Source organism: Pithys albifrons, chromosome Z (assembly GCF_047495875.1).
Source record: "Pithys albifrons albifrons isolate INPA30051 chromosome Z, PitAlb_v1, whole genome shotgun sequence".
Lineage (NCBI taxonomy): Eukaryota > Metazoa > Chordata > Aves > Passeriformes > Thamnophilidae > Pithys > Pithys albifrons.
In genome coordinates this window covers 32,583,429-32,611,090 of record NC_092497.1, presented here as the reverse complement: position 1 = coordinate 32,611,090, position 27,662 = coordinate 32,583,429, and the positions used below count along the sequence as shown (strand labels likewise).

General features: G+C 36.8%; 2 protein-coding genes and 1 long non-coding RNA gene across 4 annotated transcripts in view; 1 reads left to right on the top strand and 2 right to left on the bottom strand.

The window, feature by feature from the left end:
- Positions 1–21,662, bottom strand: part of TRPM6 (transient receptor potential cation channel subfamily M member 6) — a 52,193-nt gene extending 30,531 nt beyond the window's left edge. The window contains exons 1-13 of one of the 2 annotated variants that reach the window (XM_071581685.1): positions 21,633–21,662; positions 19,865–20,005; positions 18,433–18,567; positions 17,075–17,355; positions 15,867–16,095; positions 15,122–15,277; positions 12,826–12,960; positions 11,591–11,719; positions 8,846–9,097; positions 7,749–7,923; positions 6,083–6,197; positions 4,246–4,445; positions 1,237–1,369 (exon numbers count right to left, since the gene is read on the bottom strand). In XM_071581685.1, the coding sequence (XP_071437786.1) occupies positions 1,237–1,369; positions 4,246–4,445; positions 6,083–6,197; positions 7,749–7,923; positions 8,846–9,097; positions 11,591–11,719; positions 12,826–12,960; positions 15,122–15,277; positions 15,867–16,095; positions 17,075–17,355; positions 18,433–18,567; positions 19,865–20,005; positions 21,633–21,635 (2,084 nt within the window). In that variant the 5' untranslated portion in view covers positions 21,636–21,662. Of the gene's footprint in view, positions 1–1,236; positions 1,370–4,245; positions 4,446–6,082; positions 6,198–7,748; positions 7,924–8,845; positions 9,098–11,590; positions 11,720–12,825; positions 12,961–15,121; positions 15,278–15,866; positions 16,096–17,074; positions 17,356–18,432; positions 18,568–19,864; positions 20,598–21,632 lie in introns of those variants that run through there. The other variant, XM_071581684.1, reaches the window with a different exon arrangement.
- Positions 269–11,966, top strand: LOC139685101 (uncharacterized). The gene is made up of 3 exons (XR_011700028.1): positions 269–297; positions 4,277–4,369; positions 11,902–11,966. It is a non-coding gene; the product is annotated as an uncharacterized lncRNA (long non-coding RNA).
- Positions 21,663–22,235: 573 nt separating the features above from the next.
- The window catches only part of LOC139685100 (transient receptor potential cation channel subfamily M member 6-like), a 46,281-nt gene continuing 40,854 nt past the window's right edge, over positions 22,236–27,662 (bottom strand). The window contains exons 10-13 of the mRNA XM_071581696.1: positions 26,825–26,897; positions 26,608–26,708; positions 22,932–23,066; positions 22,236–22,389 (exon numbers count right to left, since the gene is read on the bottom strand). Coding sequence (XP_071437797.1) covers positions 22,297–22,389; positions 22,932–23,066; positions 26,608–26,708; positions 26,825–26,897 — 402 coding nt within the window. The 3' untranslated portion in view covers positions 22,236–22,296. The remainder of the gene's footprint in view (positions 22,390–22,931; positions 23,067–26,607; positions 26,709–26,824; positions 26,898–27,662) is intronic.

Sequence of the window (27,662 nt, the reverse complement as noted above, 5' to 3'; positions counted from 1 at the left end):
TGTGTTTGTGCCCCAGGGGCTGGGTTATACTTCTGGGTTTTGTGGGTTAAAACCAATTTCTCTTTGTATCATTGCATTTATTGTAATATTTTTATTAAATTGTAACTCTAACTTATAATCCCTAACTGGCAGGTTTGTTTCTCCTGCCAGTTTACTTTCAAACCTTCAAATCTTCAGTAAAAAGTGCAAGAACTTCTTGGCCTGGAATTGTATCATTTTAACTAAATAATTATCTTTACATTTACAGAAGATTCTCTCTGGCGCTTTATCACTAAGACAATGACAAACTGGCTGCAGGTAATATGCAGTAGTGAATAGTGATTATTTTTGTTTGTTAGAGTAACTAAAAGATTCAATATTAACCAATTGCTGAATAAAATCAAAGATCCGTGCTCTAGAACATTTTTTTCATTTAAATTAATTTCTTGCATTAATATTATGTAATGCTGTGAAGAGCATTTCACTTCTGCATTTCAGAAAGAATTCCTTTCCATATCTATATTTATCCAGTAATGAAAACTTCTTGAAGTAATCAATTCTCCAGCTTCCAAACAAAGCTACTTATTTAATTTCTTTACAGGGGATGCTTATTTTGCTTCTGTGTTTTGTTCTAATATGCAGGAAATAAGATTATAAACAGGTAAAGATTAAGAGGTTGTCTTTCTCTAGGCAAAACAAATATTTTAGAGGAGATCAGTATTGCATTCACTGAGACTTTTTATAGTGTTACTTTTTTAACTCTTTCCCTTAAACTTAATGGTAGATTTGCCATTGATTTCAATAGAATACTAAAGTAGGCCAATACTGAGAGAAACCCTGCTGATAGTTGTGCATTAGCATTTTGCAAACCAAGACACTATATTGAAAATAATGATAAAATGGTTTTATGGTTATTTCTATAAACAGCAGTTATACTCAGTCACAAGCAACAGTCTCACAGAATTCCTACACTGCTAAGCTTTTAAATAAAAACATGTAGTGGTCTGCAAAAGTGAAACTTAGCAACACCTTACTGTGCCTCTTAAACCACCTACACACTGCACATATCTGGGGATGCAACGCTTCCACAAGGCTTCCCAGACAGACTCAACATGCACCTCAAACAGATACATTTCCATCAAATTAGCAAGGCCTATGCATGTTCACAGTGACCATAATCTGTTTCAAAAGCATTAGCTTATCAAGGTCTTTTTATATGATTAATTTATACAAACAAGAGTCTACAGCAAAACACACCTTTCTGTGGTCAAATGTATCCTTTCACTGTCACTGGAACTCAGGCTTTCATTCCTTTCATGAAAATATTTTTCCACACACTGTTCCTCAAAGTCATGAAGTTTCTTTAACTCCTCATCACTCAGGTAGAGCTCTGAACAAAGAAGGTAAGAATCAGTATGAAGCATGCTGATAATTGCAATTGTTAATAAACATCCATTAGGAAAAAAACCCCAACCTGTTGGAACTTGTTTACACTCTCTCCCTTGAAAAGAATGATTCAGGCCTAATTCTGTGAATTTGGGCTCATATATAAAGACTCAACATGCCAAATACAGGAAAATCTGGTTTTTATCTTTCTTTAGACAGGGAACATAACCATACTGACAAAAATTACAGTGTACTTCGCTTTAAAGATGCAAAAGTACATACCCAAATGGCTGTTTACAAAGATGTATTTTCTGACAAACTTTTCCTTTATTTTATTACACATGTGCCACTTACAAGACATAGATGTACATATATAAGGCTTACAAAAATTTCACTCTAATTTGGTCCAGGCATTCATTTAGGGCTAGTCACCTACTGAGAAGGAGCAAGGCCTGATTTCCAAAAGACCCCCTCTAAAAATTCTACGGCCTGTTTGCTCAATCCTTATCACTAAGCATGTTCTCTTCCTTTTACCAGGATTCAGGCTTTCACTAGAATTTGCTGTACCGTGGACTAGAAGGTATAAATCAGGTAGCAGTAGACATATGAATAGGGAAAAATTGTAACTAGCCAAGATTTTTTCTACTAAATTTGGCTGGGTCACTTAAGAAAAGGAGTGATCTGGATCAATGAGAGGAAGACCTACTGAGACCCTTATTCCCAGGAAGAAGAACAGAACAACCCCTACCCAAAACTGATACCAGAAGAAAACACTGCCCCAACTCTGCCCAGACTCCAGCTGTCGTCAATATGTAATGAGATGTTGTAATCACATGCATAATGTATGAGAAATGTCGTAACCACTCATGTACAAATGCATAAATTAATCTGCTCTGACACCTGTGCTTTGAAGTTTGTGCAGCAATAGCTGCCTCGATTGCCTGCTCAGAAATAATTACCTGCTGCTAATGGAATAGAAAACTTTCTCTTAGCAGTTCCTTCTTGTGGCAATTTTGCTATCACCTACAACAGTTACAGTCCTTTCAGGTAATCAAAGCGGTAAAGCTGTTTTTTCCACCTAATTGTGTAAAACATTAAGATGTTCTTAACTAACTTTCATATGTATAAAATATTAAGATCTCACACCCCTCCCCCCCACCCCCAATTGCTAGGGGGGAAAAAAAACCTCTCAAAAATTTGTAACTCCACAATTTGGGCTATTCATGATGCTACTCTTCTAGCACATCAAGGCTTCTGAGGGAATGCAATGAAGACAAAACAGCAAAAAGAAATGCATATGGTGGAAAGCTGCTTCTCTGATGCAAATTCCACATTTTCTAAGCATCTCTTTTCTTTCCTTTTGTTATTTACTGGAGTCCTCACTGTACTGACTCACTGTGCCAAGCAACAAGGCAATGTTTGTTACAACCACGCAACAAACAGCAGCAACACACAGCTCAGCAGCCAATACCCCCCCAGTGTTCTGGGATTCCCCTCCTCACTCCAAATGGGACTTGATAATCTTTCAGGCTCTTTCCCCCATAATCGACCTGTGTTCTTTCTTCCAAGATTTTACTTTCTGTATCTTGGTATTTTCACTGATTTTCCACAGGGTGGCACTGGATCCTCATTGTGAAAACCAGTTAATTATAACCACACCAAAATTAAAGTAGAAGAAACTTATCAAGCAATGCATATGTATATATATATATAGAAAAGAGCACAGAGGCACATAAACAGGAAAAAAATTCTCCTTTTGAGAGATGTGTAAGCAAGGCATGAACCCTCTTCTATCCAAGGACTTTGAGATGTGCTAAGCAGGCTTTTGGTTTTCCTTTAGCCTGATGCACCTTACAAGACACCCTCAGTGACTTATGCTATTCATGTGTATAAGTAGCAATTCAAAGGCAAGCTGATGTCTCCAGTTACGGTGGAGGAGCTGAGCCTGGGAACAGTAGCAAAGCAGCTCAGCATTGATTAGTTAAGCCTGGATTTGAACCTCATAACTACCTGCAAGCATGCCAGGTATCTTCAGGGATTCATGTTCAGCAGAGCAAATCCTAAGTAAAGTATAACCCAGGCAGGTTATTAGGCATCAAGCGTATATGTGGCATCAGAAAAGATCAGGCTGTATAACACCACACACCAGAGTTCCCCACTGTTTTTGTAGCCACCTCCTCCTTCTCATTTCCCTGCCTCATTCCAACCACCAAGCCGCAGTACTGAGTATTCATTCCCATCCCAACACCTAGTGGTCCCCTCCTCTGAACAACTAGGGCTATTCCCGGCAGTGCTGGCAACAGTGAGACAGAGAACTGTAATCACCTTGAAGAGGCATTAGGAAAGACTCTGCGATAAAAAAGTCTAGGCTGGAAAAGCGCAGTCATAAGCTAGTGCACAAAGGGAGGGAAACAGTGAGAAGGTGGGAAGCCCCTACGCTCTCCCTCTGCATTTGCCATCACTGAATTGCCTTTGTCCTTGGGCTCTGCATTTACTTTCCCCAGGTAATGAAAAAGAAATTGTTGGTCTTTTCTTGACAAACATACAGAAATTTATACCTTCAGTACTTAATTTCTTCAAAAATAAGGCTACTAATTCTTACAGAGTAAGCTGTCACTTTGTTTCAGCTCAGAGTAGTGAGGTATCTTGACTGATGCACAGTATGTAGCACAGCAAAGCATTCCCCTAGTCACCTAGTAATTTTTTCCTTCAAGAATTCTCAGGTAGGAAAGTCAAATTTAGCTTTTCAAATTAAAACAGCTCCCTATGAAAAGAGGGGGGCAGGGGTGGGGGAGTGGATGGGGGGCAGAACTCAACTCCAAGGTGATGGAAGCCTGACAAACAATTGTCATCAGCTATTTTTTTAACTTCCCAGCTTACTTAATCCAATATCGTCTTCCTCTTGATCCAGGTTATTTGGGGACTGATGGTGGAAGATGTGATTTATCAGAAGTCCAATGTGGCTCAGGAGGATGAATGGTGGAGGCAGCCATGGCTTCTCGTGGTAGGTCATAATGTAGCGATACCGGTTGTACTTCCACAGCTTGCTCGATACAGATTTCAAATCAAAATAAACATTACTGAGAACAACAGAGGGAGGAGAGAAGGAGGGTAAAGCACTCCTGTAAGGGATAACGTCAATATAGCATAAGGTGCTTCTGTACAGATCTAATACGACACTGAAGAAAAGTCCCATTCCTCCAGTGAGGTAAATCTGCTTAGTAACTTCCACTTAACAAAGGAGCAGTATGTACCTGCAGCTAGCGCACTGAGAATGAGACCGCCAAAGCTGTCTAACAGATTCAGAGATCCAATTCCCATTCATATTAATGGGAACTGGACAAAAGATATCACTGAAGTTGCTTTGAAATCTCAGCCATATTATTTAAACTTTAATGCATAGCCTAACTGACAATTCAACATTGCCTGTATCTTTGGACTGGCCTAAAAGTAGGTACCAGCTAAGGGAAGACTGGTAACAAAATGGTTCTGTGCACTCCCACTAAACAAAATACTTACTTGAAGATACTTCTGCAGGATACTTATTGGAGTTGTGATATTAATAAACGTGACTGCTGTTGCACTGAAAAATTTTGCATATGTACTATCGTAGACTCAAGTGCAGGAAAGCAACATTGTGGTTTCTGGAACTGTAATTTCATTTGAACTGTCATACTACACACCCAACATAGAGTTACCAAAACACCATCTTTGCTTCTAAAAGCATCATTAAATATATTGCTCATACCCATTTTTTGTTCCACTTCTGGAACAAACAAATCACTAAGCAGAAGTTAGCATATCATCATTGCTGAAGGTTTAATTCCAGAAATAATTCAAATTACAATTTCACAGCTGTGTAGTATAAAATAATAGATTGATTCCCCACCACAATTTCAGGAAAGGGATTTTTTATTGTAAGTGGAAATGGAATGAGTTTTGACAGTTCAGTTTCTTCAATATTAATTGCTACATTTTTATTTAAAATACACCTGACTTCTTTTTTTTCCCCAGAAATGTTAAAAGTCTAGAAAGAAGTAATTAACTACTTGGGTTAGGCTGCTCTTTAGTAATATTTTACAGAACTTTATCCACTACAAGGAGTTCCCTGTTAAAAAACTATAAATACACTGATTAATTACTATAGAGACATTATGAATTACTATTGAATTACTATAAAGACCCTTCCTACTTTGGCAGCAGACATTAAAAGGCAGCTTGTTAAAAACACCACAGTTAGATTTCAATCTAGAACATATGAGATGGCATCAAACAACAGTAATTTTCAGATTATTTGCCAAAGGAAGATCATACTCCTATATAGTCATTATTCTCTTCCCTTGAACACTTCCACTTATCTGCCAATCTAAAACTTGGGCTACTTGATGATGAATGTTATACAGGCTCTCAGCACAACAAATGTAACTTCTAGAAATAGCAAAAGAATTACTACAGAGCTGAATTAATGCTCCTTTTTTTGCCAACTGGAGTTGTCTGCTTTCACAGAATCAGACTTTTTGTGAGTAGCAAAACAGTTTGAGTGTTTCTCACTACTCCTTTCCTTTCACTGTCTTGCTACCACCATTCTTTTTTTATTCACTTTATCACGATGGAAGACATCAATATGCCCTTGCTGGGGCATTTTTGGTGAAAGGCTTTTGAGAAATGCTGGCAGAATGTGCTAGTCACTGTTGCAGCAGAATACCAAGGTACCTACTTAAAGAAAGCAATAAGCAAGTTGACCATGATGATGTACTGCACAAAGAGGTAGACAGCTTGGAGGAATGGTGTGAGGAAGGATCCAGGAGGACAGTCTTCATTGTTTTCACAAACTGGAAATGAAGGGCAGGCAGAACATAGTAAGCATGAAAATTGGAGCAGAGCACATCAATGGTCTGTGCTTCTCATTTGCCCCAGCAAGAAACAGAATAGGCCTTGTTAATTCCCCAGAGACACATGACTGTACTTCCAACTAAAAGGTCAACGTCCATCTAAAGGAGAACTGAGATCTCTTTGTGCTAATACCACCACATGGTTACCATTGCAGTTCAGAAGCTGCAGACACCACTTTATACATATCAGTTCTTATTCCACTCACTCCAGCTTTCTGTTAAGAGGAAAATGCAGTAGACTGAAATTCAAATCTTTGATTCTTAAAGCAAGTGGTAGAGCTTTCAAAGACTCCTTTGTGGAAAGGACACAGCTCAAAGGCTCCATTATCAATACTGGAGTGTTATTCATTTAGAGCTTCATACACAACTTAAAACCACATTAACTCATGCAAAAGGATATACAAGGCTATGAATATTTGTGGGATGAATCAACAAATCACAGAAATGTGATTTTAAATGTTTTAAAATGTCAAAATATAAACTTTTCTGTATTTTAATGTCTAATCAAATTTTACACCTTTGATGAAATTTTAAAACACATTTATAAAGCAGCAGTTCTAAATTCAGGACATATTCTGAGCATAAAGAGTCACTAAAGAAATCATAACTGTATTTAGAAAGTGTCAGTTTTCCAAAGGTTTAGCATTAATAAGTGATTGAGTGGAGTAAACTGTGAAAATTAAAAGTATGCTTTCATTAAAAGAATTTTGACGTATATAACCAAATACATAGTCATCATGTGACTGTTTCAGCAGTAATAATGGATGCAATATTTTAAATTATTTTAATTAATTGGGTCTATGCTAAACTATGTATCTTAAATATATGTATCTATTTGCACACCTACTTTTCTATTTTAGGGACTTTTATTTGTACATATCATGCAGTAGCTTTCCATTTGTAATGCTGAAATACCTCCTGGAGTAGCTGGTTCTTCCGTCTTACTGAAGACAAGTCCAAACCATTAATCGAATACAATGTTTTTCCTATTAACATTGATGGGTTCTGGTTTTCCTATATTCACATGATTTCTCCGTTTAGGAAAGATGCCAGGTAACTTATTTCTCCCTTTCCCCACCCTCTCCTCCACCCCCCATACCCCAGCCTTAATTTTTTCTTCTTTTAAGATAACTTTGTAGTCTTTTCTCCAAAAGATCAGCAGCACTGTATTCACCTGATCGGAAATTGGAAATCTCCTTACTCTGAAATAGCTATTAGTTCCTACATGCTTTGCTCTGAGATTTGCAATATATTTAATTTGAAACACTAAATTTGAAAGTTTTAGAGTTTAATCTTTATTTTCAACAAAGAAACTAATATTCTCAATTTTATTCATGCAGTATTACTCATTAAAGTCATATATATGCTAGAATCAGAATTGCTGGAGAAAGAACAGACTCAGTAAGTAGTCAAAACTCTAGTACCCCAAAGTGGGCATGTTTCTGCACATAATAAAGTGAACTGTTGAACTGTATTGTGAAAATTACCTACCATCTATTTCTCCAGCATAGACCTCACCAAACATCATCCAGTAGGGCTGAAATACAATATCTCGTGCCAGCGTCCAAGAAGGAGGCTCCACTGGTGAAAGAATTGCTTTTCGTGACACCCCAAAACTCAACAGAACTATGGCCATCATGATCACAATATAGAACATGTTTGCTGTCTGGAAATGTTTGGGTGAAAGAATTAGTTGTATTAATTATATGTAAAAGAAGCACACTTAAGAGAAATCTGCTTTTGCAAATCACAATATAAAACATAAAAATAATCTAATATGTTGGAAGAAATAAAATATTTTATTTGTATGATCTGGACTACACAAGTGTTTTGTAGAGGCTAAAATAATCCTGGACCAAAAAAGCCAGAAGTCCTACTTGTTTCTCATGACCCTCTTAAATCTTAAGCAACATTTGAAAATGCAGAGACTTGCAATGCTGTTTTTCCTCAGTGGTGCTTCTTTCAAACTGAGAAGACGGAATACCAGTGAAAATTACTTTGCCTTCTAACACCGAATTGGAATTACCATGCAAGAGAAAATGTAAACGTATTAGGAAGGTAGTCCCCAAAAATGAAGAGAAATTACAGTGGGAATTGTCCCTCTAGACTAGGCAGAAGTTCAGCAGCAGGTCTTATACCAAAAGAGAAAAAAATTTAACTTTGATCTCAGAGAAATTTTGCCAGAAAAAATTGGATTAAATTATTTGAATCAACAAATAAAAGAACAATAAAACAGTTTCCAAGAACTAGGGCAATAATCCGTACTAGTGAGTCCATCTGCAAGAGGCAGTGACTTCTTCTGTAATCAAACTAGATCAGAAAACTAACTCAAACACAACCTTTTTCTAAGAAATGAAGTAAAAATGGCTTTTGTGAACAACTTCACATAATTAATAAAGAAAAATTAAATCTGATTTTGGTCAACCTACAAACAGAAGTTGTCACTGTATTTTCAGATAATACATTCACTATTAATTATTAGGTGACCTCTCCTTTGACCATCATTCTTTTCTGTCACTTCTCAGCTTTACATATTCCTGAATACACGCCTTAACTACAAAAATATTGTTCCAAAGCACATTCCTTACCATTTTTCCAATCATTGTCAGGTACGGGCCAGCATGCTGATTCACAGCAAAAAGATCAAGGAGCCGAGTATACCAAAATATAATATCCAAGCAGTAAAGTAGCCTCCCTGCAGTTTGAAAGTGGGGGTTGGACCAGCGCAAACCAAAACCAATCATAAACAGGATGATAGCCATAGAATCAGTAAAATTCCAGTATTCATAAATCCACACCTTCACTTTTTGGTGGAATTTTCCAGGTTCTGAGATAAACACCTGAGTAGAATGTGAAAAAAGCCCACAGTGAATTGCACTAAAATCACAGATTCACTATTTAACATTTTCTGTCTGAACTATTTAATTTTATTTGGGAATGTATCATTTCCTCCCATGCTCCACCCCTTCCCCTCCCGTTTTTTTATTTCTGTTTTAGGCACATTTACTGCATATTGCCATTCATGATCAATTGAGATTTATTCTTAAACTATCATGTCATATTGCTCAAGTATGCCCCATAGAATAGCTTTTCCTAAGAAAAAATGGATTTTGAACCTGTATCCATTCACTAAAGGGCACATAACTCAGTGGAAGAGAGCAGCCACTATAGAATTGTTATGCATAAGAACATTATAAACTAACAAGCATTTTCTAGAGTTATGACCTGCAGTGACCTTTCCATACATTAAAAAAAAAAAAAGAGTGCTGGCAACTAGCAAGATAAAGAATGAAATTTTCACTCCTTTAACTGTGAGGTGCCCCAGAGGGATTTTAAGCTTCACTGAGCAAATGTGTGAAGTGGAATCTCTGGGAGGCTGTAAATAAAACATTGACGCAAGTAAGGCAAATTAAGCATTGCTATGTAAGATCACACCGATAAGTACCAAGCAAAGGAGAGATTTTGAAATGTTATGCCATGAACTTGCAAGAAGTTATGCACATGAACACACTAATGTAAACCAGTGACCTGGACTAACTCACAGGAGTAAGTAGTTGCAGGATCAGGGCCTAAGGCTTTAACAATGAGTTGATACAATCTAGAGAAATAGAGATTTGCAGTTATATATAACAAGGCCTCCGGAGTTAAACAGCTGCATGTGTAAGAAAAAGTGTCCTACAAAGTCTTTGACAACAGAGCAGAACTAGAACATGAAAATGAAATTTAAGTAGAGGACATCGGTTTCAAACTGTCCCATGAATGATAATGCTAGAAAGAAGAGCTGATGTTTCCACTGTTCCACAACTGAGACAATGTAAGAGCACAACAGTGATTTTGAGAGTGCTAGCTATTTTACATTCAATATTTTTCTCAACTAGAGAATCCTGGTGTAGATTTTTTCAAACCTATCTCAGGCAGAAACAGAACTTCCAAGTTTATCCAATCTTCAATATATTTCCAACATTTGAGTTGCCCCTTGAAATACTTAATCTCTCTCATACTGATGTCACACTCTTCTGAGTGGTCTGCATTAACTTCATTTAGAACTGTGGCTATTTTTTCGCAGTTTTATTCCTCTGCAAATACAGCATTTCAATGTCATACAAAAGACAATTCACATGATGCCAAAGGGGTTTTTTTGATTTTTCAATTTTCATATTTCGTAGATTTTAGGAACACAGTAAATGTAATGCTGTAGATTTTAGTGAATTAATATTTAGCAGCTTATAGTATAAAGTCCTATCTCTACCCCTGCTCCAGAACAGGCAGCTAAGATCTGCCAGCTATTTAGTCTCTCTCTCAAGGTACCAGATTAAAGCATATCAGAAGAGAACATAAACATGGAGCAGTGTGACCTGAAGCCCTGGAGAGCATCTAGAGAACCTTTGTGTGCTGAAGAAGAGGAGGCTGATGAAGACAGAGGGTCCCAATGACCCCAGCCCCAATTCAACAGGGGTGGGAACTGGGAGGGGACAGAGGTGGAACTGGACATGTGGACAGTAGTGATTGGATATTATAATTTTATATTATAAAAGCTATAGAACTTAGAGCTTGCAGGCACGCGCGTGTCTATGTATTCCTGGATGAGCGGGGTTGCTCATTAAAGTGCCTGCCCATTATCTTATCTCCTACAAAACTTGGCTCAGAGTCTTTTTTACAGAATTTTACGGTAACAACATTATTATTGTTTACTATGTAATGATTTGAAAATGAATATAAGTTTGCTCAGAACAACAATTTGGGAAATACACAGCTTCACTTGTCCCCAAACTCAGGTTTGGAGAGCAAGGTGTGTTCAGAAGCTCTGTCTAATCAACTGCAAATAATTGCAAACAATTTTGATTGGAATATCATTTTTCTGTGCCCAAAATATCCAGCATTAAAAGCTGATGGTGTTTTTTATCCAAGTTTATTCACAGAAGATCAGTTAGATTTGAGAGAGAGCCCGAGATTTTGCTATGCGTAATAGCTATTAATTCATAACAATGTCCACACTCAGGTTAAATATCTAAAACGAAATCCCATTTTCATTCTTAGAAATCTAATGGTCCACTCAAAAAAGTCAAGAAACATGTGCCTACATCAAGGCTCCAAATATCTTTTCAGTACAGTCACTCTCAAGAGACTTGCACATTGCCACCAGCTTTACACAGAAAAGCAGAGAATTAAGGACAACATTTTCAAAGTCTTCTCATGAATAAATTCCCTGTATAAGTCTTTCCTCTGCTAAATTCTCTATAAAAGTAATGCAGGATTTGACATTCTTCAGATTATGGTATTCTCTGGGTTATAACATATCCTGTACAGATGAGAAGTATGAATGGAAAGCTTACCTCCCTGACTTTTTCAACAGCAGTGGTGAAAATATAAATGATAACCAGCCATTCTTGCACACTTGGTCTTGGTCCCATCTTCACCAGCACAGTGTAAGTAAAGAGCATGAGAAACACCATGTATGACATCTACAAAAGACAGGGTATATAATCCATTTACACAAAAATCTCAAACAAATTTATGCAAACATAGCAATAGGTGATTAACCTGAATATATGTATTCAGACTACTGAGGCACTGTCAAATTTTTGAGCCCAAAATCTTTATTCTAGTTATCCAAGGTTTTGTTTTATTTTGTTTTGGTTTTAAGCAAATTGGAAACTGGTACTTCGGGGCTGGAAAAAGAGGAAGGAGCAGAAGATAAACTATTGTGGCATATGTTCACCAAGGCTCCAACCCCATGTATGAGACAGACTATTTCATCCTGGAATTTGGACAGAACGATCTCCAGAGGTCCCTTCCAAGCCTAACTATTCTATGATTCTGTTCGGTGATCTGCATGTCATTTCTTGAATGTGAAGGCAGTGCTATGCCTTTATCCCAACATTCTGCAGAAGGTAACAATTTGCAAGTTTATATAAATAACTGCTGGTTAATCAGTGCCTTCCAAAACCCAGGAAGAACAATATGATGTGGAAAACAAGTATTTTTAAGGTACAAGACCACGCTATAAATGTGTCTGACACAATAGATTAACAATTTATAAAGGGGTTAAGCACAGCCTGTTAAAGGAGTAAACGTTTATGCACATGGTGGTCTGACCCAATGTGCAGTCTGATCTTAAACATCCAGTGCTCTACTGACATAGTGATACTAAAATTGATTTAATAAATGCATATTTTCTGTAGCAAAAGATCTCCTACTAAACAGATTAACTCTTTCAGAAACAGTTCCTAAAGAAAGGGCCAAAAATGAGGTATTAAAGGTATTTAAGTCCAGCTTCAAATCTAACTCTACATGTGCAATTGACCACTGTAAAAGCTCTGCTTGAGTGCTTGAGTTTTTCTTTAGTTCCTTTTCTGTTGTCTTTTTTTGGTTTGTTGTAATGCATTTAGATGATTTCAGTAGAAAATCTCTCCACTTAATTGTCAGAGAAATTTCCAAGTATCTTCCCATCTACATCTACCAGTAAGAGACTGCAAACCTATGCCAGCCAACGTAAAAGCAGTATTAAGTGTCATTTGAAGGATCAAAGGAAGGATTTGTCAATCCAAGTTCTAGAGTGATGACTAACCGTGTGAAACCAGAACTTGACAATTGGTGCATTGTAGAACTCATAGATTTTTCTAGTGCGAGGTAGTTTTCCTTGTCCACCATCTACTTGGCTTTCATCAGACTTCTGAGCAACCTTTTCCACATCATCATCTTTCTTTAAAAGAAAACAGCATTTTAAAAGTAAAACAATGGTCTATGATCACAAAGGTAGTGTTTCTTTAGAGGGAAGACAGACACAGATGTATATAAATAACATCACCTATTCAACACAACTGTGTTAGCTAAAACTCCACTAACAACTGTGATCACATTCTGAAATAAGAAAAGAGCAGAACATTTCTACCTCATGTATACAGTTGCACAGAAAATGTCAAGACAGTAAAACTCTAAATACAGAATCTCATTGCTATTTTTGATGTATTTTATGTCTGATTAGAAGATGAGGTTGAAATAAGTATTCTTTTATAAAGATCTGCCTACAAGAAATACTGATAATTTCTTTATTTTCTTCAGTAAAATAAAAACTAACACACAAAAAAGCAAACATACTTCATTTTCTATTTACACTTTGACACTTGTTGGAATATGCCTCTGAAAGGCAGATTGCTGCTGAAACCTAAAAAAAAGCTGCAGACACAGCAGTGGGCTATTGACAAACCAAAATGTGCTTAAAGGAGTTTTTAGTAATGAAGGAGAGACCTGAGGGATGCACACTCACATTGCTCAGTTTGTTAGGCACTGGTGCTAATAATGCCAAGGTTACTGGTTCAAACTATGAATAGCTAATAGCTGGGCAAGGCTGAGGAAAGCAAACTAACTTGTTCAGTTTTGTTTCAGTGCTGGACAGTTACCTTGGCTAATATCAGTGCTAAAACTTAGTGCTACTAGATAGCTACAGTATAGAACTTTTTACATAATGTATTTATCCCTATAAGACAATGTTTCCTTGAGTTATCAGAAGAAGAATGTTTTTTCATCACATTAGACTTGAAAAAGGGCTAAACCAGAGAATTTAATACACAGAATCATTTCAATGTGTTAATATCAGATCCTCCAAGGTGAAGGAGAGAATTCATCCCATGAAAGAGTGCAACTTCCAGCTGCAGCAGGTTACTGGAATTCAAAACTGTTTGTAAAAGATGCTCTATATGGCACACATACACTGTTAAAATTGTATATTTTTCTATATTATTTCATATAAGATTATTTAAGAAAAATCAGCAGCTCAAACTTTAAACAACACTCTCTAACAGGTAAAATCAAAAGTTAAGTTTATTTTTAATGCAGGAAGGGAGCAGCCCTATCTGAGTTAGATCAAAAAAGTGCTAATACACATTTTTATGCTGCCTTCTGCCAGACTGCAGAGGTGGTCCTACTGCAAATAATTACAATTGGCCTGTCTTCTATTATAATAGCTGTTACCTAACCCTATAAAAATAATTTTTGAACTATTGTCAGACAGAAACCACAGGAGACAAAGGCTTGGAGCATTTTTCTGCATCAAAGAGAGGAAACATGAGTGTGACAACAATAGGTCTACTATGCTGTTGCAAAACCCCTCAGAAACAATCTTCTCTCTTTATCACACAAATTCAAAGTTAATTCAGAAGGTCTGAAGTAAACTACAATATTTAAGTGCTTTTAGGTTAGCAGAGGACAAAAATATTGCTTCACAGCACTCATTTAACAATCACGTTTTTATGGGTTAGCACCTCACCAATATTTACCCTTTTGGATGGAAATTCTCCATGTCTGCCCATGTTTAGCTCAGACTGAAAACTTTTGGAAATTGAGAGAGGGAGGCAGCAGCTAATGTGCAGAGCACTGGCCACTGGTCATGGAGAAGGGGAAGGAGTGAGTTGGAAAGCATGGGACCTGGACTGCCTCAGTTCTGCTGCTTCCCACCTGGGCAACCTGAATTGAGTTTTATAGTTGTGATTTGTGTATGATATGAAATCTTTCTTAGATTATTTGGTATACAAGGTTACAGTAGTGTAAAAGATTGCAAAGGTATTTAGCTGCAGCTGGAATACACTTTGTGCCCTAAAAGACCTGCAGCTAAGTATAATCTCAATACATTTGTGTGAGGTTGAAAGGATTTTCTCATTATGACCAGTACACAGAAGTGACATCCAGGACAGATGAAGTGACTTGCCAAGTTCACTTCAGTCTGTATCCAAATCAGGGATCTAACCCCTACGTCTTGAGAAACGAGCTCCAGCAGTTCCAGCTAATGACCATCTTTTCAGTCCTTAGAATTATACTGTAGTAAAACAAACAAACAGACACTTGAATTATGATCACCACAGACTAACCAGAGACAAAGTATCTTTAGAGCTGATTGGGCTCTGATCCCCATGATACCACATGAACTGGTGGAAGTCTTGAGACTGAGGTACATGAGACATCTCTGCCTTGCTTTTAAACTCCAGCAACAAGATGATGGGAGGCAGGAGAATACTCATAATGACCTAAAAGGGGGACACAAGATTCAGAAAATTAATTCAACAGAAATTAGTTCCTCCATAGACCCAAGGCCACAGTCAACTATGCATGGGGTCAGTACAAACCCAGTGCAATTCCACTAGGCTTGGAGGGAGCCACTGGTGCTGGGAATCTCTGTATTACACTCTGATAGTCTCTGAAGAAGTGTATTGCTCCTGTGTGTTTTGTGGCTTTGAAAAGTGTCATTGTATCTGGGGATGATTACAACACTGCTCCCTATGTCCAGCGAGCATTCCTCTCATCAGCAGCACTGCCAGTGGACAAGTAATGTGGAGCAGCAAGGGCAGGTGAGGGGGGACTGAAGGGTGCCGAGAGAATGGGAACAGCAAAAGAAATCCTCCCTCCTAATGTCATCCTACAGGTGCTTTTGCAAAGAAATAAAACAGAAGCAAGTACTGTTTTCCATCCCTGCCTTTGTTTCCCAGATGTGAACATTCCAATACATACTTAATCAAAAGTGTCTAAAGTTGCATTAGCCATGTTCATAACCACCAAAATATGCATAAAGCATCTAAAGAGATTCTAAATGCTCAAAAAAAGCTAGAGTGATGTTACCTTAAACCAGGAGTTCTTCCGCATCTTCAGGCGTCCCATCCACATATCAGTCAGCAGCATCTGTGTGCATGTATGGGATACGAAAGGCCGCAGGCCTACAGACACTGCTAGTTTTAAACAGGTTGAGTTGCTCCAGTTCTTCAGTTCATAGGTCAGCAATTTCATTGCCATCTGCTCATTTTGTTTGAATGCTTTGTCCAGAACATCTAAGGCAAGCTGACCAAATTCCCTTAAGCAGAAGAGAATTAACAGGCAGTATAATAGGGATCTGTCCAAACTCAGAATCGCTGCTGCAAAGAGGTTGGTGTGAATACTCTGGTAACTAAAGGACAGCTAGCAATCTCAGTAAGCATGCTTTCTCCCATTTTTCTCACTGCTTTATCAACATACCTAGTGAAAAGCATTTGGGGAGTAAACCTAGATATTTACTTCTCATCACAAGGTATAGGACCATCCTGGTTTCTATTTTTTTATTTGTTTTGTTCCTAATCATGTTCAGTGATCAAAATGGACTCTACGAATTACTGTGTATATCCTTCAACAGATTCATGACCACTGTGGGCAAGCATTGCAGGCAGTTGCAAAAGTCTCTTCTTTTGGACTGGCTTTAAAACACCACTGTAGGGAAGACACTTGAAGGAAACTACACACCTGCCTTCAAATTAAGCTTTGGAGCTGCATACACATAAGAGGGCAGTACATTTTATTGTACCTGAATCTCAGGCATGAAGTCTACAAAGCATAAAATACATTACTAACCAGAAAAACTACCAGAAAACACTAACTGCAAATTAAAAACATGAACAAAATTCTTGGTCTACTTCACTTTTCATTCACTCAGTTATTTCAGGATACATTTTTCATTTAGTTTATTCATTACTACTTATTACAGATTTGAAAAGCACAACATAACTACATGGGAAGTGTAAGGGAAATTTCAGCCTTTCAGGTGACCATTTAGCAGACGGTGGGCCATGCATTATTCACCTATATTTTAGTTTAGAAATATGCATCTAAGGAATATACAAATAGCTTTCCTTTAACCCTCATCAGACTGCACACCAGTACATAGATCCTGAAAGTATTGTTTTTATACTCCATAGTCCATGGCAGCATTAACCCTATACACTCTTAGTGGATTAGGACAATATCTAACCATTCTAAGCACTGTAGAACTTTATTAACTAAAGTGTAGAGCAAACTCATACTTTGAATACTTCTTGAGTTCTTCTGAAGTGTCATCCACCATGTTACTCTGTTTAGCTTCATGTGCCATTGCTCTGTAGAGTTTACAAGCCACAACAGCTTTGACCATGGCTTCCTCTCCATGCTGCCAGAAGAACATTGCCATCTTCTGTCTTTTCATTAATACTGCCCAAACCAGGAGGTCATTATAGGGGTACATAAAGCCAGTTGACTCATAATTCTCTGCATAGTTTATATCCTCTTTTGATTTCTTCTTACACTTAGGGAAAGCACTGGATCTTTCCTATAAATTTGTTTAAAAAAATTAAAAAAGGAAGAAAATCCCAATGAATCATTGAAATTCAGATTTGTAAGAATAAAAACTGCATGTAAATGTGAATTGCAAGTAGCAAATTGATGACTATACATATTTAAGTCATAAACCTCAGCTAGCATCACATTCAGATTACCAATGCTAAGAAGCTGGTAACATTAGCGAAGGAAAAATTCTCCTTGTTCTAAATCCATGTTATTTATATCTTCCCTTTCCATAGTGTTGTGCAGTCTTCAAACCACATGACACCAAGATCCTGCTTTCACATTTTTTATAGTTGTGTCATGACAGAAAAATAAAAAAAAGCAAACAGTAGACTAAAACACACTCCACAGACTGGTGATACTTAAAGATGATTTATACTGTCTGTCATACTAGTAACGTAAACTTGTTATACATTCATATTTGGGTATTTCTCCATAAAAGGTAGAGAAAAAAAGTCTTACAAACATAGGAGAGGTAGTGTAAGTGCTGTAACAGATTCATTTTGGCTCAGACTAATTCCAACACAGCCATTTAAATTCATGCTGCTTTCTATTTTGTCTGTCATGTAGATAGATAGATAGATATAATGCCAATCTTTGCTCTTTTGTCATTCTTTTCTTGGAAGAAAATACTCTGTCCCCATTTTCCAGATATCCAAAATGTACCTCTTCTTAGCAGGCTTACTCTAGCACTTTAATAAGCCATCATGAGATAACATCAGGAAAGTCAGAGATCCCCTGTTTCTTTCAAATAAGAGTTTTCCCCCCAGGCTGGATGTTCAGAAATATGGTGATACTACATTTTAGTGAATTGAAGCCCTTAGCAACTAAGGATGGATGGAAGTTAAAAAACTGCCACAACAGGAGTCTGAGCTAGATTTCACCATTAAAATTGCAAGACCTCTACCTCACGGGCAGTGTGGAGTAAAGGATTGCTTCCACTGCAATACAAGTAGAATTATGAAAACTAACAGCCTGACCAACCTATGTCTAAAATCTGTCAGTAAAAATATTAGCAGCCTAATATGTCCTCAGCAAACTACAAAGTAATCAATTATATTACCTTGTATTTGTAAGACTGTGCTGTTCTGAAAAACTGAGAATGCAAAGTACTTTCAGTAGATCCCATTCCACTATCCATCTGATTAATCTGATGAAAGGAATGAGATAGGCTCTGAGAAAAGCTGGAGACCACTGTCTAGATCCAAAGGCATACCACAAAACACAAGGAGAGAAATGTAAATTAGACATGAAGATGTGCCTGTACATATGATATATGCCTGTACTTTCTGACTACAACAATGCATGTAAAACTGATGTTATTAAAAAACTAGTGAGTTGACAATGACCATAACTACCACTGGCGCTTATACTATAAGGGAAAAAATAGCCTGTTTCACATCTTAGTTAAAAAAAATATTTATTTTTCTGAAACTCTGAATTCATATACTGATATTCTAAATAGCATCCACCAATTAAAAACAACAACAGGGCTTGCACCACATGGGAATCATCCAACTGGAAGTTCTTTTGAGTGCCAACCTTTTTTATAAAGTCTCTTAAGTCCTTTGAGAAACAGAAGTCTCTGAAATTTTTGCTGATCATTTCCTCTGAACTTCTAGCATCCTTGTAAATTTTGTTCAGTGTTGACTCAGAGGGAAGACTGCTACCTGCTGAATCACTAATGTTCTTCCCTGTAGTACCTGTTTACATGATTATATGTTTTCACCTATTCCTGTTAAGAAACAGTGAGAAGTGTTACACCTGCTCAAATTTATTTTTTTTAAGCATTGTATTAAACCATTGACACATAGGAAACTTTGTGTTTCTATTCCCTCCAAGTAAGTTTTCAATATTTCTTCTCAATTTCCCTGATCAGCCTGAGGTTCTTCTCTTAGTCATGAAAGCAGCTCATGGGAATGATGGGGTACTGTTGTTTGGTTTTTAACATACAGAACTACTTCAGTCAAAGTCCAGTTCTACTCCAAAAACTGGGCAGAATTCTTATGCAGTGATGTTGGGAATGATATTCAACTAATTTACTGAGAAGTTCAGGCTGCTTTTACATTACTGGTTTTGGAAAAATCAACAGGGAAAATGATGACATGCCCTAAGTCTAGTTTGAGGAATATGGATATCACTACTTCTGTGTTGTGGTTCAAGCTGCAAGAACAGAAACATGTAACTGCTTTAAAAAAGGGAAGATTATGTTTGACGCAGTCTTGTTGATCTTTATTGATGGATGGCAGACAGAGAACACAACCCAGCTACTGGACATAAAAGTAAATTTACTGAATTAATATAACAATCACTGGTAGTCTTGGGGATTTGTCTGTTTTATTTGCAATCTCCCCACAGTTGGCAAAGATATTCATAAAACAGACATACAATGAAACTGATGTCTTCAAGCAAACTACAGTGACAACCTGGGCTGTTTTCAGGTGTCACATTTTGGCTTTCTTGGTGACCAGTGTTAGTAATTTCAAAGAAGTTACCTTATGTTTTCTGTAGACATCATTGTAGTGAATTCGGAAATGCTTCCTTGTGTAGCTGCTTCGATAAGCTCCACCAAGTAGGTACTCTATCACGAGTCCAATATCAATCAATGATATCTTGTAATCCAAAGAAAGAGTGTTCTGAAACACCAAATGACACAAATTCATGATACTGTATTACATGCAACGTGAAAAATCTGACAGCTCCTGCATCTGTCAGGAAACTGCACACATTCATTAGGCATATGGAACTCCTTTAGGAAAGTGAACGCAGGCACATCCCATTTTCAGCCTGAAAAATGTGATGTTTACAGTTCACTGCACATACATTGCATAGTGACATACATTGCAATGATCACAAGCCCAGTTGCATTCAACAGTAAGGGTAATGGTTCTTCAGGACAATCAGGGACAGTAGAGAGACAGATAAAAATCTTCTTCTCAGAACAAGAGAAAACTAATATGGTGTTATTTAGTCATTAAGCCTGTTCATTAATTAAAAATTAAGACATATCTGAAGCATGTATTTGATGTTGCAGAGTACTTGCTCGAGAATCAAAATGTCTTATAGAGGCTCAGACTGCCTTGTCACCTAGAACAGGAACATACACATGCTAGCTCTACCTTTTGTCTCTCACCACTTCTATTTAAAGCACCACTGCCAAGCTTACCTTCACTGTCCTTCCCAGACCCAAGGTTTGTGACAAATTGTCTGAACAAAAAGATTATCCATAGAGATTTTAAAAATGATTTGGTAAAACCTTAAACTGCAACTCTTTGAAGTGAAAAATGGGCCTGTACACAAATGGGATCTGAGACAATATGTATTCTAGCAGCATATCCCTTTCACACTGTGAAAAGTCTTTTTCATCTGGACTGAGGTTTTTTTCAATAGACCTCAGTAGCAAGCCTAAGTATAGCCAGCTAAGGCCACCCACCCCTAAATAACAGAAGGCTTCAACATAGTGAGCGTTCTGGGGCAAAAGTACATCTCACATAATGGAGTTTGTCAGGTCTGTCTTTGAGAGTTACTTAGGCAAATAGTTCTGATGACCTACATTTGTAGATACTTCTTTGCACTAAGACCCATATTTTATATTATCTAAGCAGACTGCAACATATCTCCATTCAAATGTAGCAGCATCAAAACTGATCATACTAATGGAGAAAATATTCTGAAATCCACAATCACACCATTTTGGTGACTGTCCCACCTACTGTGTCACCGTATTAGACTGCAACTGCACAACTCATTCACACAGCACTTATGCATACTTACAGAAGGTCAGGTGAAAAAGGTTTTTCAGCATTTAGACCTGTGTGCAAATCCTAAATAAATTTAGTTTACACAATGGCATAGAAAGTTTTGAAACTGCACAGATATTTTTTACATAAATTCCATTATCACATATTACATGCCAAAAGCTTCTCTTTCAATCACACGCTGAGTTTTCCCAGTGTCCTGAGGTACATACAGGGCATGCATTTTAAGGGTCATATCAATCACTTCAAAATCATTGAGGAAGACAGACTTTTCAGCCTGGAAATGTTAAAAGTTTTTACAACACTGAGCTCTTCCAGATCTATCACATAAATCAGACTTTGAGTATGTTCATCAGTATGGGAAAACACAGAAAATAGTTTGTTGCGGAGACTAGAATACCTTACATCTATCTAAAGAACAATAAATGAGATTGACATGAACATCATCCACAATAACAAAGTCATACCAGGAATCCAATAAAACTCTGCAACCAGCCAGACTTACCATTTCATTTTATCTTAGCATTTATACCCTGGAAAGAGTTAAGTGATTAATCTAGTTTTGGATCTAAGAAACCCCTTCAGTGAAGCTTAGATGCCTAAAGAACAGTTCATTCCTTCCTGGATAAGCAGTGCTGTGAGGTAAAATAAGTAACAGAAACATGAAATAAATTAATGATGTATATAAGTAACAAGGCTACCATTAAATCACTAATGGAGCCAGTGCTCCATGCACTAGTCATTCACTGCCATCTTCTGTTGTCCTAGGCAATGCAGCACATTAAAATATTATATCTTGTCACCTTTTTGTTATTGCTCAACAAGGAAAGATTATTTAATTTTGGGAAGGGAAAAAAAGAAAACCTTAAAACAATGAGCATAATTATTGCACTAATTCACTAAATCTTTTGTATAATCACCTCATAATGTCACTACTAATCTGAGAAAGAGAATTTGATCTACATGAACTGCTTGGCTTTGAAATTAAAGTACAGGACCCTTGGGAGTCTCAGTAGCAGTGTGTGAGTTAATAGCTTAGGGAATCAGTGGGATTAAGTTAAGAGTATTTAGCATATATAGGGATATAATAATGAACCCATCATTTCTATTCCTAAAATTCCTTTGTATTATCTGACAGCATTTGTGCCAGTGGACACTGAAGTACTAAGCTACCATTTTTGCTCACCAGCCTTTCTTATGTCTGTTACCTGTTTCACATCTTGAACTAGGTGTTGTAAGAGTAGATTTGATGGTCCTTGTTTCTGTGGTGTGAAAAGACAGTAAACAAACATGTCACTCTACATTAAAAAATCAATACAGTAAAAACTAGCAGCTAAAAATCTTCAGAATAAGCTACTGAAATTCAAGTTCTCCCACCAAGCCTCTTAAAAAATATTTCAACATCAATCTGCAACACCTCTACTATCTTAAATCATGACATATTCTAGAAAGAAGCTGGTATAGCTTTGATCTAAACAACATACCGTTTTCAGCAAGACAAGTATGTATCACATACCAGATTTAAATCTGAACATATTTCTCATGAGCTTCCTGTAAGTACTCACTCTGGTTCATGACTGTGAATCAAAAATAAACAGCTGGTACACTAGTCCAAAAATCCCACATTAAAATAAAAAAATTAGCAAAACCTGTTAATTTTCACTTGTTTGTTTGGGGGTTTTTTTCCCAAAAATCCTTCATAAAAAATGTGGCCTAACTACCAGATCTCTTAAGGAAAACAGCATTGTTTCCAGGTTTCCTTATCTTTCTTATCCAGTTGTACATTGGAACTTCAAATACTCACTGTATTGTAGAGTTCTTCTAAACGAGCTATGGTAAGAAAACGGTGCATGTTCACTCCGTTCTCTATTAATAGTTTCACAAAATCCACACGGTCCATCACTAAAGCATCCAGCATTGCCTGTTCCAATGCACCAACCTCCAGATGGACAGAGTTGAAAAAAAATCTTAGAAAATTACTTTTAGAAATAAATAAATCATTTCTAAACAGCTAATAATCTCTTTACCACAATTACTAGTCTCTAAATTTATTTAATGTGCACAGTACAAAAGAAAAATACACTGCAGGAAGCATCTGTGTAAAAAAATCCAACAAAGAGGGGAAGCAAAACTGAGTTACCATGAAAACCAGCATCTGTAGAGACTTCTGCAAATTGAACTTTACAACCAAATTCTGATAATACATTCTCTACTTTCTAAGTCACTTCAAATGCCAATGTATGATAATGCAGGAGGCAGAGGAAAGCTTTTCTTTTGATGTATGGCAAAAATTATTTCAAGATACTGTATTTCAAAATCTCTGTATAGAACTGTAAGTTCTTTAAAGCAGACTTTTTTCAAATATGACAGAGAATGTGCATTAGAGTAAACTTTCTGAAAGAAAGCATGAAGTAGAGATCTATTCACAACAGTGTCCAAACAGTGCAAGCCCTCTACTCATGGCACTTGCATAGAGCTTAGCAGGGTTTCTACATGCAAAATATCAGAAAAGTTAGACATATGAGGTTCATATAAATTCATATAAAGTTTTTCTACAGAGCACCTATACAGAGGAAATGCAGTGGAATGAACAGAATGAGGAGGGTAGATGCTAAGGCAGATGGGCCAGATGCTAGTGCTAACCTGAAGTTAGTCCATTCCATGTACATACTGACATTTGACAGAAATAATGTGAAAAGATGACCAATAAATATTACAGAATTGTCACATGCATATATCCTGAATTACTGATATTTCTTCCAGAAATAGCTCAGAGTGACTGACCATTCTTGTATTAAATTTCCTCAAGCAGTCATTCCTTGAGCTGGCAGTGTGTTTAAGATGTTTAGACAGCCATTTGGTAACTACTAGAATGACATTCCTTGGTGTGAAGTACACTTGAGATTGAATTGACATTTAAACAGAAATATAATTACAGGTGGTTACAATCTTTACTTTCTGAACATCTAGGACCAGAGTTCTAAAAGAAACCGCCACAATCTATGCATAATTGTGCATGTTTCCGTGAAAACACTCAAATAAACAGAAATATACTGACTCAACAATCACCTAAAAATTGCTGCTTAAATACATAATTCAAAATTTGAACATACAAATACAATAACCCTGCAGAAGCTGTAGCCTTTGATGATTGCAGGTCTGGCAGTTCTTGACAGTCAGAGGGTCATTCCTCTTTAATTAAGAAAGCAACTAAGTTAAAGGCAAACTTTAAAACTGTGCTTTATATTTTTTTTCTTTTCAGTGCAAGAAGAAAACAGTTGTTATTTAAGATTCTGTTTTCTGCTTAGTCAAAAGAAAACCTTTCAGAAGTATATGTAATTTTCATTTTTGCTTGGAAAAGGCAAAGATCTGAAGCTTACTTATTATGAGATCTTTATGTCTTACTTAAAGAGGAGAACATAGTCATTATTTGGCAATAGCTTTTCATTTCAAGTGGTGCTGAATATTGTACTGGAATAGATCTGAACAGGTACATAATTTTTTTCAAACATATCAGAAGCAGAGGAGTGGGAATAGGGGGCCCGCCAGTGGATCTGTAAAAGGCCAGAGGATGATCAGGGTATAAAAGAAACACTTAAGGAGATAAGGTTATTGCAGACACAGCAAACTAATTCATTGCCTTTCTCCTCACTACAGAACAGGTTGGGAAAGTCCTATACTGAGGCTGTACTTTATGGCAGACAAATCTGAGGAATTGTGTCAAATTGAAGTATCAGTGTAAAGGACTATAGAAGTCATCCATAAAGTGGTAGCATTCACCTAAGAGTTCCCAGAGAAGTCAAGTACAGTTGAAATCAGCCCCTCTAAGAGTAGCATGAAAGACAGTAGAAAATGTGCCAATTATTAAGAAAGACAAGTTGTCAAACTATACCATATCAATACAGTTAGAAGTTTGTAAAAACAAATACAATGAAAGCACAATAATAACAACATGGGTAACTACAGTAGAGTAAGAGGAAGTAAGGCAATTATTTTGCAGACTGAAATCAGAATACCTGTGACAATCAGAAAAAAATTCTATTGGACCTGCCTTCTGAAAGCATGAATATAAATTGGATATAAGTTAGAAACAAGTAAAAAGCCTATAAGAATTTATCCTTAGATGAATATAGAAAAATTTGTAAAATATTCATATTTCACTGAATATCTAAATTAGAATATTAAGCATAGTGCTGGTCTGCCTACCCCAAAAGATGACTTTTACACCTGAAAAAAAAGTACACAGAAAAGCAGAAAATATGACCAGAAATACAGAAAACCTGAACAGATAATCACCTTGGAAGAGCCAGAAGTAAAGAGGCTGAACTATACAATAGTTCTCTGAACACTTCTGTGTCAAAGAGGTGGGAACTAGGAAAACGTTACTCATTATTTCCCATACAGAAAATCTTAGAATTGCTTCGTTTGAAAAGTCTTTAAATCCAGTCCATCTGCAAACCTAACACGGACAAGTCCAGGACTAAATCTTGCCCGAAAGTGCTACATTTACATGTCTTTTAAACAGTTACAAGAATGGTTACTCAACCACATCCCTGAGCAGCCTGTTCCAATGCCTCATAAGTCTTTTGGTAAATACATTTTTCCTAATACCCATTGTTTAATTCATGGATGTTCAGTTGTACACATCTCAGGCTTAGCTCTCCATATATTCAGCCTTAGACACCACAGGAAAATATGGGCTGGTGATCAAAACATTCAGGTCTCTTGTTGCAGCAAACATCCAACTGGGGCCACTCAAATATATAGACACAACTGTACATTTTCCAAAATTTACATTTTAAAAAAGAAGACACACTTGGGACTGGAAAGATCAACCTTGTAATTCTTGGCAGGGAAAACTTAATGAGTACTTCTGGAACCATCAGATATTATTTCTTAAACAAAATAATAACCCTTATAAAAATGGGGAAAACATGTTAAGGCTAAGAGAGTTTTATGTTTGTCATATCTAAAAATCATATATGTACATAAAAATTACTTTGGGAGGGTTATACCTAAATACTGGATTACCTCTGAAAACTTGAGAACCACAATTTATGGGACTGATTTGTTACTGTATGTTTTTCATACACATATAATTAATGTAGGTCTGAATCACAGGGTTATGGGGTTTTTTTACCTGGTGATTTACACTGTGATTTCTCTATTTCTGTCTAGAGCTAGGAAAATAGATGCAACATTCCTTTGGAGCTTACATCTTTGAGGGAAAGAATATTATGGGTTACAATGAATTATTTCTAACAACTGATGATTGTCAGCTCTTCTCTGGAGTTGACAGATGCACTCTGTGGTTGATTACTTCGCAATTTTAAGGATAATGCCCCTCCAAAATCAAAGCAGATTACATATGACTGATTCCAATCAAACTATTTCTTAACTAAAGTTTGACAAAGGCAAATCATGGAAAATTAGTCATCATAAACTGTAAAGACACTGTGAAAAATAAAAGGTAATAATACCTTCCAGTGTTGTCCATAAATGAATATGAGTTTCTTGGCAATATCCAGCTGGTTCCAGGCCAATGCCAAATCTAGCTGATCTGAAGTAGACATGTTTGTACCTAGGAAACAAGCAACGAATCTAGTGGTTTTTCGTACATTGATGTTACTCCTTTGCTTTGAACAGATAAGTCAATGAGACCCTTTATCAGAAGAAAATAGTCCTACTTTTTTATACCTTTCAAGAGTGCAGTCAGAATTGCCAAGTCAATGTCCTGTTCATCTTCAGACTCCGCATCAAATATGGTTACCTGTTAGAATTGCAGAAGTATACTGTTTGAGGGGAGGCAGAGAAGTCTGTAGTTATTTCTTCTTGGTATGGGCTGCGGTAGATTAAATCATACACATTTCAATACAAACAATGGCAAAGGCCCAGACATAATGTTTCTTTGTTTCACACTGAAAATGCACCATTTTGGTTTTTAATGCAATGCTATCACAGACAAACTGGAATCAACCTACTGCATGATTTTGCCTGAGTCTACTTCCTTTTGATTAGCCTTCAAAGCCAAGAAATGTAGAAATGCAACATATTTGATATTCATTCAATTTTCAACTAGAAAAGAGGCATTCAAATAAGTTAAATAAAAAATACTAGAAATGTATTGGGTAGTTTCCATTTTAGTGACCCTTGCTACAATTGTCATTACTCTTACAATAAATACTTGGTATTCCATCATATTTGAAAAGTTGTAGCAGATTGGTGAATTTACCAGTAACTGGGAAAGGGGAAATATCACTACTATTTTTGAAAAGACTAAAAAGAAAGACCTGGGAAACTATAGACCAGTCAGTCTCACATCTTGCCTGGCAAGATCATGGAGCAGGTCCTCCTAGAAAGTAATGTTAAAGCACAAGGAAAAAAAGGAGGTGATTGGTGACAGCCAGCATGGCTTCATTAAGGACAAATCATGCTTGACAAATCTAGGGGCTTTCTATTACAGGGTTACAGTATTGGTGGCTAAGGGAAGAGCAAATGATGTCATCTATCTGGACTTGTGTGCAAAGCATTTGAT